We start from the raw sequence: 12,586 nt of genomic DNA, 5'->3' as shown, positions 1-12,586 counted from the left end.
CTGTCTTGCTGTCCTGATTATTTATATTGAAGGTCGGCACACTTGGAGAGTCTGTTGGACAAAATGATATAGATAATAAACACGATGAACACAATCAATTCAACAGAGATACAGAAACAAAATTGAAGACAGATTAGGGAAGGGAGATAATAATAAAGTAGACTTACATCCCTTTTGTAACACGTACTCCACAGATTTCACAACCGTGTTGTTCCAAAGGAGCTGAATGTACGTCCCGTAATCAAATTGCTGCACGTTTGAAAGACGTAGTTCTGATGAAAGAGTAGTGTTCCACTGCAGTTTACCAGGTGGACTGCCAGGGTCACTGATAAAACATTTGCAGTTAATGACGCCGCCCTCTTGTACAATACTGTGGACAGTTGTGGTAAGGTGTGCTGGAGGGGCGACCTTTCTCGACAATATTATTAAAACAGATATTAAATTGCTTATCAATATTAATACTTGCTCTCTTTAGATCACAAATGTAGGAAAAGAGACACATAGAAACGCACGCATATGCATATACAGAATCGCACTGATACAAATTATAAAATATATTTTCTTAATACACTTCGTACATGATAATTCTTTGAGAGAAATACACAAAACATCTAGTTACATTTTTTTGGAGTTATGGAAAATTGCATTAACTGCATTATTTAATCCTTATGAATTGTCTACCCAAACGGACATTGAATATTCAGCTTTGCGGAAACTTTTAAGCTTCCTTCTGTAAAACGATGTCAATACAAAAGTGAAAAAAAATATCTTGTACGATGTTAGGTAGCAAATTACTTACGTATTTCATTACTTTCGATGAAACTTGCATTGACAGTCACCTCGCCGGGAACAATAGTCACACTGTAAGTGTAGCGACCATCAGAGGGCAAGTAACTGCTGAAGTTACAAGTTCCGTTAATGTATGTCCCATTAGGAGGCATAACTAGCATCGATGTGTTGGCGATGATGATCTCTTCTTTTGGTGACTGCAAGTCGCAAAAAAATGTTTCTTACTAAAGATTATTTTATTTCTTTCAGACTGACAAAATGAGGAAGAAATGCTGAACTGGAGGTCGAAGCCCGGATAAACAATGACAGTGCATCCTACTGGCAAGCTCCAGGATTTAATATTTTATGCCATAACTGGTATTTGCCATAACTGGTATTAACTACGCTGATCCATCATCAGAAGAAAACAGAGTATAGATGGCAGGGTTAAAAAGGTTTGCCACATAGGCCTCACTTCTACAAAGGAAAGTAAATACTCCATGACAGACATTTCTTTATTGTTACCCAGCAATGTTTCCCTCTGTCCGAATCTTCGTCAACTATCTCCTGCATAAAGAAATGATTTCCACAATGTCATTTTGGTGACATGCTCCAACCCAGACTAGCTTGTGTCGCTCTTTCCAGTCGCCAGAAGGGATTATAAGACGTTTACAATAGCGTAGACTATGATATATAAGTATTCTTCTGTTCTATGATATCTGTACGATAACTGTTCCTGGATAAAGATTATTCTTACAAGTTTTAAGTGTTTACTGTAACTCAAGAAAATCAAAAAGTCCCTTTCCGACTTGGCAGGCTGACATTAAAATAAAGGATTTGAAATGCTCACCTCTTTTCTCTCTATCCACTCGCACCTGTATCTCTTTTGTGACGAACGGGAGTTTTTAATGTCGCAGTGACCGAACACAGTCCAGGAGTCGTTTCTGAACTGAACAGTGCATGATATATTTTCAGCCAAATCTGGAAAAATGAGAAGTGACTCATTTTACTATAGAATAGTTTAAACAATTTATGATAAAATCAATGCCAGTTAGCAGCAAATATAAAACGAATATACTCGATCACACAAAGAAAAACCAAATAAAAATTTGTTCGCCGTCTAAAATCTTTTTTTTTTTTTTTGTTCTACTTTTTTTTGAATTTCTACATTTTATATTATTCAGATATTAGAATAGCTATTTTTGAGTTAATATATATCTATTTGATAAACATGTTACAAAGTCACTAAAAATACTTTACATATGTAGTCCAAGCGACAACCAGAAGGAGCATCAGCTGACCCCAAAACAGAGCAGACCAGTTGTCCTTTCTCAAACCATGTCGTTAATGAATTTACCGTTGTATTAACAACCATTATACCCGCTTCATTGGAAATTCTGCTTGGCTTGAAAACAGGAAAATAAAACATCTCACAGACAGGTTCACTTCCATTTGATGGACGAGGCGGACATGAGCCAACGTTAGTGTCCACTGAGTGATCCCTCGTAAGAGCCACGACACTGTGTCTTGTGCAGACAGCCCGTGCAGGTGAATGTGTTGTCCTGTTTACCCTCTCTCACTTCCCAGTAACTGTCTGATGTGCCACATAAGGCCTTGATGTTTCCTGAAAAAGTGACCGTTAATAATTATTCTATATTTACATCTAAGAGTTGTCTACCACTGCATATTAAAATATTTTGTAAAATTACCAGAAATATTTGTATCTAGTCATATAAACTTCTGACCAACCTTCATTTTGCAATTCATGTGAAAGGAAGAATCCCGACACTCATCCGCTAAGCGACTCGTCTATGGCAGATGAGTTTGCATGGATTGGACATTCTTTTTTCCAGGTTTGATCTTTCACATCGCAATTTGGGGGAGCGGGAAAGGGTATCACTGGTCAGTATATCATGTCACTTTTTATATATGCAACGATCAGTAACGGGAGAAAGAAAATGCTACTCTGGAAGACTAAACTGGCAGCCGCAACATGATGTACGAGCATTAAAAACAGTAATAAATTGAGTAATCCACATAATTCACCATTACATCACAAGTTATGTTCCTAGACTGCAAACGTCTTAGTAGAAACACAAAACTGACTGAACCTACAATTACGGTCTACACCAGTAGGTTTCATTCATCTTAGATAGAATTAGAAACTGCACAACACCAAAGTAAATACTTGACTTACAACAACCCAAGGAAAACAAATGTTTTAAACAAAAATTGTAATACGGTATTTTATCTCAACCTGAACTGTACATAATATAGAGATGTAATATGGATCATTCAGGCCCTGAACATTTTCTGTGGATGATAAACTGCCATGATAATGTATCTTTACCCCTAACTCTGTGTGTTAAATATCTGTATGAGTATGTATACCTGCCCTTGTGAGCAAAAGAAAAATTTCTGTCTTGGGTCTCCTCGACAGACAATAAAGTCTGTCTTGATTTGATTTGAGGCTAGCGAGAACAAGGGAAGAAACTCGTGCGGCATTAACTGCACTTCTAGCTGAGGTTATCTCCTTTTCCTAGAAACACTGTAAACAGACATGCGACTGGTGTTTTCAAGTTAACACTTCAGAAGCCAACAAATATGTGTCATCGACATAACTTAAACTTTAAACATAATGCTCAATGAACCATCAGAAATTTGTCATCCTCTTACCTTTAGTTAATCTCACTAGCACAAGAAACAAGCAAAACTCCACTAGACTGCTCTTCATTGTTTTAATCCAACAGAAAGCGAATCTTTGCAATTTTTGAAAAAAAATCAGGCAAATATCCATAGTATTAGTTTCGTGTCATTTAGTGGTCACAGTTTCTTCAACTATTCAGAGACTATTTCGTGATCTTGACCTGTTCTTATCAACTAACATATAGAATATTTGAGCAATGTGACACGTGTGTTGATCAAACAAGGAAGTAAGTAGGTGTGTTGTTACTGGCAAACAGCCATGCCCTACATTTCCATACTTGTGGTCATATCAATACTCGAGTGTTCGTTCTTTAAAAACACAGAGGCGTTCGCTGACAGGTATGTGTTTAACAAAAACACAAATCCAACGACAACCCCCTCCCATGCATCAACACAACAGACAATATAGGTAGCAGACGAAACCTCTGCTGTAAGTTCAACAGTCTTTATTCTGTCACCCGCTGGTGGATTTTGAAATATTAACAATATATACATACATATTAATCTTTATAACTAGTATCTGTTATTGACATACACACACTGGGTGGTTCATGACAGCTAATAAAAAAAAAACTCAACAAAGTGATTTCAGTCTTGCGTCTACCCGACATGTCTCTGTAACCTGCTCGCTGTCCTGTCCACATTCCTGTGCACACTACACACTGATATTTTCTAGAGCAACTGGGTCAAACACCCGACCCATGACACCCTAAAACATTCTTTCGTTGCAAGTTTTTTCAAACGGTAATCAAAACTAAACGATCGTGCAAACGCTTTTACAACAGAGCTTCTTGTCACTCTCTAGCAGGTGCCTGAAGTTACTCCTACATTATTATTCGACTTTAGCTACTTGCTCCTGTTTGTCTTTATCAATTTAACTGGACTAATCTACATCCAACGTGGCAAAGACAAATTACCGTAGTATATTTTGGGTTAGTCGATTTTAAGGTGTTTGTGTTAATACCCGTGTACTACTTCTTCTAATCTGAGGCTACTCACCTCGAGCATGAGTTTGAATTCTCCGTTCGGTATAGCATGGTTAAATCGACAATATCAACAATACTAAAACACAAAGAGGTCCATAGATCATTTTTATACATTTGCAAAAATATTTATTATGGAAAAAATTTTGACATTCAAAGTGATCAACAGGAGCCTTCTACAACAAATTGTGGTTGACTCCAAAGACCAAAGGTACTATTCTCTACCTGAAGTTACTATTTTTGTATCAATGTTGAGGTAGCTGTTGTCCTTTCTTCTTCACTTTTAAATTCCACCCACAGCAACATTATTTTCACCTTACACCCAGTGACTATGTTTAAGTATTCGTTTATAGTTGATTAATCTCATTTATGTAAAGGTCTCCGAGCTGAGAATAACGAAAACAGAGTTTTCTATGTTTATCATAAAGCACGCAGTTAAGACTGTTTTCGTGTAAATATGTGCAAACAACCGCACACATGCATCTTCGTCAAACTGAACAACCGGTGTTTATTACAATGAATAATTGCAAGACAAAATCACAAGCTTTATTGCACAAAAATTGTGAATGAAAACCTATTTCAATTAATCATTCAACAATATAACCGTAAAGGGAGACCAATCTTTAATAATCAAACTGACAAAATGCTATCAACAAACAATTTAAAAGACATTGGTGTTAAATTTATTCTCGCTTTTCTTTCATTAATTTGCATTCACTTACGAACACACGCATAAACAGAGAGAGACAGGGACAGAGAAAAGGCAAAGATAAATGGTTGAATATATATATATATATTAAATATACGATTTCATGTTTGTATAAAACGTACCTGCTAATCTAATAAGTAGTCTACACTTCTTATAATTCATAGTACTGCAACAGTAGTCACCGTATATATAAATATATCCTCATTATCATTGTTTTTCTCAGGTTTCTCTTTCTTTTTGTTTCTGTTGACATTTATAAGGTAATGAGGTGAAAAAAAGACGTTTGGCTAAATTTACAGAAAGTAACTTTTTGAAGATCAAGCAAGATTGCATTAGTCATTAAGTTTCATAAGAAACAGAATTTACAGAAATCATTCCATCTTAGTTAACGTAGCTGTATTCTTCTTTCTCTGTGCCCGATGTGTCACTCACAACTGAAACAAAATATTGTTATTTTAGTCAAAACATTATACACAAGACAACATGAGAAACATGGTTTATTTGTCATCTAAACGTGTACTAAACACGTGCCTCTTCCGTAAACATCACTCCTAACACCCTTTCCCATCATGCTAGTCCTTCTTCACACCCTTCACTGCTCGTCCTTAAGATATTCTTCTTATTTGGTTCTTCTTTCTGTTTTGTTTATTTGTTTTTATTCATCATTATTACTGTTGTTTATTCTTTCTCAGTTCATTTCTTTTTGTTTTGCTTCCCTGTCCCTTGGGGCTGTCCCTGTTTCGTTCTTGCTCTTAGGTGCGAAGAGAATTAGGTTCTGTAGAGTAACGACGAGAAGGATAGACGAACAGATTCTGTGCCAGCAAAAAGAAAATTCCTCAATGTCAGCGTGAATGACAGAGTTGGCGAGAATGTAATTAGTAAGAAGTGATTGTTTTATTCTCAGTCTCCCTCAATTGTGCGTGCCCTATTATTAAAATAGAAAATAATCAAAGAAGTAAACGTGAACGGAAATTATAATTATTTCGTAATACCTTCGTACGGCGACATTGCCGGTGCATTCTGGTATCGCTGGATCTCTTCATAGTGGGACCTCTTGCCTACATCCTGCATTTTTAATCCGGCATACAGCGAAGCTTCTTGTGCTACGACTGAAAACATAAATACAGCTGCCTTTTCTCATTTTATATGTTTTCTTATGTCTTTTTAAAAAGTTGTGAATGTTTTGTCTGAAATAGTTTAATGTACCTCGTAAAAAAAGCAATGAGAAGGATTAAAGATGTAATGTCGGCACATTGGGATAGGAGTAAGTATTCCGAAACACAAATATATAAATAGTATGTAGATATGAATTGTTTTACTTATTTGTAAATGTTATCTGTGTTATTGTTGTTTTTACTTATTCAGAATCTTTGCTGGATCAATGTCACTTTTTATGTATTAGAGACTAATTAAACAACATTGTACAGTGACCATTTAATAAAAATATAATTCTGTTTGCTTTATTATCTTGCATAATATATATATATATACGAAAGTAGATAACCAGTCTTTATACGAAACCTTCTGTCAATACTGTTTATTGAAAAACATAAATTATGAAGACGCCATCAAATTCATTCATCATGTCCGATTAAATTGTACAACATTTGATGATGTTACCTTCTCTTGAGGTGCAGGCTTTTGAAATCGCCGAAGATAGGCGTTGATCTGATGAGTCACCACTAAAAGTATGATAATAAAAGTGTTGTTATTTGATTAAATAATGTTCAGTACAACAGAATTAATCTGGTTTCCTTCTTTATTTAATACTTATATTTTATTCACATATGTACAAGAAAGGTTTCAATCGCAATAGTAATTGAGTTTGTAAGGCACATCTCTCTGTATAGATGCTAAATGAATGTGCTAGGCACAAAATAATCAAAATCCACCAGCGTCCCGTGCAAGAAAATGTTTACTTCGTCTGGTTTTGGTGTTGACCTCTATCGTTGACACCATCTGTGAATCAAAACAAATGCCTCTAGTCATCTGGAGCAATATTTGGCTGTAAGCTTGTCCATGCCTGTATTTCTTGGTATAAATGTGATAGTCACTCACACATCTACAGGCTAGAACTAACACATATAGACGCACATACACATAAACACGTCCATGAACGCAAGCAAACTCACCCTGAAGAACTTGGTTAGACTGTAGGTAAAATTCAGAAGATTTTCGCTAAATATTCCCAGTTATTCTAATTTACATTAATCACGCTATGAATTTTACCTGCCACATATTCAGATAAACAGAGAAACATAAAACTGTTTACCTCTAGCACAAGGTAGCATCCATCCCCGTCGCCACATCCAGACGACAAAAGCGATAATTACAACAACGACAACTGCCAACACCACGGCCAGCCCGGCGATTATTGCTTTGTCGTCTGTCTTGGTTGTTGTTGCTGGCTGATCCTCGTCTAACGTCGCTTCTGTCAACATATCAACACTGAAAATTCTCATTTTAGTTTTCTTCGTCGTCAGACGACACTCGGTATCTTTACGAGTGCGCACATGTACACGTAAAACCTTCGAATAATCTTAAAGTTCCATTTCATCATCTACTATGTTAATGATGGCTAATCATAACTGTAACCTAAATCCAAAATACATCTGTTAGATATATATATATATCTTAAATATTTACTTTTTTCTAAATATGCTATTAACCTAGAAAACAATCGAACTGTGGGCAACAATTTTTTTAACTTGGCAGAGTTCAATAAACTATATTATTTTTTTCCGAGTCAACGAGTCCCAAAACATTTTAAGGGTAAGCATGTTGCCATAATGATTTTAAATTTTGGAAAAATAAATTTATCAACCCGATGGATCAACCTTATATGACAATACTAAAACATATGAACAACAGCTCATTATTCTTTGTAAAATATAACTTACGTTTGACAGAGAAGATGACAGACATTTCTCCCTCACTGTTACTCAAATCAACTTTGTAGAAACCTTCATCTTGGTGTGTTATGTTCACAACTCTGATAGTGCAGATGACTGTAGCAGGAGCCAACCAGCTTCCAGTACATTCCACAGAAATACTGTTTTCCTTCGCGAGATGTCCATCAGAATTTTCATTAGTGCCAAGATAAATTAATTTCTGGACCACTGGTGTGGGGTAAGCAGTCAATTTAAAACTGAAATGTCCTTTACTATTTATTGAAACGACTGTTGGGGGACTTCCATCAAAATCAGCATTTCTGGGAGCACCTGTCAGTAAAAGTAGAAAATATGCGCTAATAAATTTGAAAATCACATAAACATTCACTGTTTCTAAAAACATAATTTTATAGACAATTTTATATCACTGCCTTGCTAACTGAGGAATATGCTGCTTCATGATCATAGATTAGAGTGTGTATGTCATTACCATTTTGAACATACTATTTTATGCAGCTTTCCTGTAAATAGCTTACTAATTTTGTAAAAGTTTTTTTTCAAGATGTAGCCCTAAAATTTGTTTTGAGAAGTGTAAATTCTCGCTGCCGATAAAACTTACAATACACAAGTAACGTGCGACTCTGACTGTCCTGTCCAAGACTGTTGTTGACATCACATCTGTAGACACCGGAAGCTTCACATGGAACTTGCTCAATGCTGAATTTGACCTTTGAACTCTGCTCGTTAGCAGAGATGTCTGTAGGTTGACTTTGGCTTAAAGGTTGTTCTGGATTTGTTAAGTTAGTGAGTCGAATGCTCGGAGCAGGTCTGCCATCACAAAGGCACTGCATGTCCACACGAGATTTCTCCTGAACATTCACAGTCATGTTGTCCACGTTGTTTATGGTAAAGTCCAGGACACTGGGAGAGTCTGCAGACATAAACATTGCATTGCCAATGATAATATGTGAAAAAGATGTTATATTTATGTATCGATAATGTAATAATATTAGTGGATAAGTTGAATTTCTACTTACAACCAACAATAACAGTCAGTACAGCAAATGATGTTAGAGGCAGGCGGCTGTCGTTGTTCACTTGTTTCGTGACCACCGTACAGTTGTAGTCACCGTCGTGGATGGTGTGGTTAGCAGATGTAATTAGCAGCTCGCTTGAGTTAGAGTAGACATCTTTGTTTTGACTCAGCCACCGAAATGATAAAGGGGATGGGTTGCTGTCAGCAGTACAGTTGATGTGAACCCTCTTTCCTTCGGCAACAACACACTGTTTGTAATCAGACAGGCTGGAGACCTCAACACAATCATTGCCATCAAAAACATGTGTGAAGCTGACGACAGGCTCATCTAAAAAAATTAAAAACAACAAGTATCACACAATTTTCCACATACTAGCATAATACAATCTGGCCAAGAATTGGAAAATTGCTGTTCAAATAAAGTGTAAACCGTATGTCTACAAATTCTCTTTCTGTTTTTAATCACGCTTTTAATTATTTCGAAATAAAATATTTTTATGACATGACACAATATCCTTGTTGGTGTCTCGATAGCTTCTTAGCCTCACATGTCCTATGCATCACATTTTACCCTACCAGACTAGTGTAGTAAGACTGTTTGCAGACTGCCCTGGAAGTAGATGTTACCTGTGAACTACTGAGGAGAATTGTTTGAGAAAGGACATGTAGAACTTTCTAGACTTGCTGCAATGAGGCTTTCATGAAACGTTATTGGTGATGACCTGATGTACCAGTGTACAACTCATTTATTGATGGAATTAACTCAAAAATACTTCCGAGCTGGTAAGCTCCCCAAATGAGAGCATGACAGATGGCTTTACTGACAAGGCTCGCATCTCTGGCTTTTCATGAGTGAAGACTATCAAGCTCTGCAAACGATACCCTGAACATTTTGTATTTTTTCCAAGCCACATCCTGAAATATGGTGTTGGAGACTTTTTACCGTGTCACATAATCAAGCCAGGCAAGCTTGCTATAATGGTTTTTCTTTCTGACCCAACAGGGAAGTGACTGTGACCTGTCATACTCGTTGGCCTTGTGCCTCTTGTAAAAATTGCTTTGCAATTTATGTGGGGACTTGGTATCATTTAATTGATTCGTTTTTCTGTATCAACAAGACTACATCTTGCGGTGAAGCAAGACCGTTACAACTAAGTTCGATGACTTCAGAGTGAAATGATGAATAACAAAAATGAAAAGTAAATTTGTGGGATACTCATGTAAAAAGTCAATGGTCAATATCTATTCTCTAAGTAATGCAGATGACACGAAGACATAAATACTAAAATGTATTATGCTTAGAGGAATCAGAGATGGGGTCTGAATTATAAATTCTGATGCCTGTTAACATATTGTTCACTGCAGATATTAAATAGAAGCTACTAACCCTTTGTTTGTGGACACTTATGTATACCAGATAATTAAAAAAAACAGTACTGTTGGTAAGGATTTCACGTAGCCAGAGACTCACAGTACACCTGTAGGACAAGAGTAGCATCATCAACAGGCCGCCTGTTCTCTGTATAATCGTTGCTGGCCCTGCACTTCACTGTTCTCCCGTTATCTTCTCTCGTCAGGTTGTAGAAAGTCAAGTTACTGCCTCGTACTATACCTGAAGCCTGACCTGTAGAGGGAACAGGCCAGGTGTAGGTGGCTTCCGGTCGACCTGTCTGATTACTCTGACATCCCAGTCTACCTGAGGTACCCGCCATGAAAGGATACAGTGGTCTTCCTGATGTGTCACCGACTGGAAAAATTACTGGAATAGATGGAGGAGCTGAAACACAAGGAGGCATAGTTGGTTGGTCTAAAAAGGTCAACAATAAAATTAAGTAAGAATAATAATTTACTTTTGTAGGCAGGAAATGTATAAAAGGCCAATAAGACAAAAGAATTATATTTGAACAATGTGTAGCAAATCCAAAAGCTTTAAATACTGTTTGAAAAACCAACACAGATATATCGCTAGACCGTTATTCATTATAAAACAATAAACAGTTTAACACAAAAAATGTCCTTTCAAAAATCCCTTTAGAAATATAAAAGCTTGTAGAGAAACTTCAAAATAAAAGATGAAATAAAAATAAGTATCCTTAATACATCTGAGAAATATTTTAAAGACAGCAGATAGTCACTGCCAAAATTGTGTAGAATTTTATTTTACAATTATTTTACCTAATTGTTTTGGATTTATGTTGACATTAGTACAAATATTCGTTAATGAAACTCACTATATACATTGATGATCCAGTTAGCTTTCTGTCTGTACCAATCATAACTTTTCCATGATGCAGTACAGCTGCAGTTGCCATGGTTGTAAGAAGTAATTGGATCAAAGGTCAAGCTGCTGGTGACACTGGAGGAGTCCAAGCTGCTGTCAGGTGTGTCGGTCCTGTTGGGGCAGGTAAACGTTATGACAGTTGCGTTAGAAGGTTTACTGCCTCGTACTGTACATGTTAGAGTCAAGCTGTCTCCCTCATACACAGGCTGGTCCTCATGGAGAGTCGGGGTTCCTGTGATCACTGGCGGTGATGTAGGTGGGTCTACAGAAAATAATGCAAATATCAAATTATTGGTGCTAGCAAACATTTAAGTTATTTATTGCAAAAAAAATATTTCTTCGTCAAACCTTTCACATTGCACAACATTTTAGACAGAAAACTGTGCATAAGTAATTGAAGAGACAATGCAGTCAAGTAAAAAGGAGTCCTGCTAATATTGTGATGTGAACGAATAGTCTCCTTCTTGATAGAAGTGTACTTCTAAAGTAGTTCTTTTATTTGAACTACTCGAACAAAACAGTATTTTACAGCCTTGCTTCTACCCACGAGAGTAAAATATGACACAGACTGGGTATTGCCCGTTTCTTTATAAGTAGATGTTTATTTGATGTCCCAACAGTTTAAGGGAGACACAATGAAGGATGCTGAATACTTACAGTTGAGTGCGAGTGTCACACTGCTTGAGTTGGTTCTGTTCGTGACAGGATTTGTGGCCAAACATTCAATCTTGAGACCATCGTCATCAGGAGGTTTGGGGGTCAGGGTACACAGCTGAGTGTTGCACAGAATGGTCTTGTTGTCTGATCTCATCCAGGTGATAGTGGAGGGTGGATTTGATCCAGAGACTGAGCAGTTCAGGGCTATATCCTGTGAACCATTTGTATCAAAGGGCTGCGGGCTGACCACTGTAGCTGTCACAGTTCTTGGTCCATCTAATACAATTGTATCAGAACACACTTGGTAATCATTTTCATAATCTTGACAACAAAAAATAATTTACATAAACATTTCAAGTATTATAAGTTGTACAAAATTAAAGTCTACTACATTCCAGACTTTTTTTCAGTCCCAGTCCAGATAACCACGGAATATTTTAACCTACAACAGTATAAAATTATCTAATAATTGCTTATAAAATTGAACAATTTTGAGAAATCTCATAAAATTCACGTGTTTTTGGTTTTATTAAAGATTTAAAGCGGATAGATCAA

At 36.6% G+C, this 12,586-nt stretch overlaps 1 protein-coding gene and 1 long non-coding RNA gene across 2 annotated transcripts in view; both read right to left on the bottom strand.

Annotated features, from left to right (window-relative positions):
* Positions 1-803: 803 nt before the first annotated feature.
* Positions 804-3,657, bottom strand: LOC112568880. The gene is made up of 4 exons (XR_003100230.1): positions 3,445-3,657; positions 2,029-2,392; positions 1,619-1,749; positions 804-986 (listed from the first exon to the last, which is right to left on the bottom strand). It is a non-coding gene; the product is annotated as an uncharacterized LOC112568880 (long non-coding RNA).
* Positions 3,658-5,215: 1,558 nt separating this feature from the next.
* LOC112568878 overlaps positions 5,216-12,586 on the bottom strand; it is a 36,644-nt gene continuing 29,273 nt past the window's right edge. Inside the window, exons 3-9 of the mRNA XM_025246392.1 lie at positions 8,677-8,988; positions 8,067-8,387; positions 7,439-7,597; positions 7,086-7,125; positions 6,787-6,848; positions 6,159-6,275; positions 5,216-5,600 (exon numbers count right to left, since the gene is read on the bottom strand). Of these exons, the coding sequence (XP_025102177.1) occupies positions 5,548-5,600; positions 6,159-6,275; positions 6,787-6,848; positions 7,086-7,125; positions 7,439-7,597; positions 8,067-8,387; positions 8,677-8,944 (1,020 nt within the window). The 5' untranslated portion in view covers positions 8,945-8,988 and the 3' untranslated portion in view covers positions 5,216-5,547. The remainder of the gene's footprint in view (positions 5,601-6,158; positions 6,276-6,786; positions 6,849-7,085; positions 7,126-7,438; positions 7,598-8,066; positions 8,388-8,676; positions 8,989-12,586) is intronic.

Source organism: Pomacea canaliculata, linkage group LG7, assembly GCF_003073045.1.
Source record: "Pomacea canaliculata isolate SZHN2017 linkage group LG7, ASM307304v1, whole genome shotgun sequence".
NCBI classification, from domain to species: Eukaryota; Metazoa; Mollusca; class Gastropoda; order Architaenioglossa; family Ampullariidae; genus Pomacea; species Pomacea canaliculata.
Note: the sequence above shows the minus strand (reverse complement) of the source record. Positions and strands in the feature narration are given on the sequence as shown.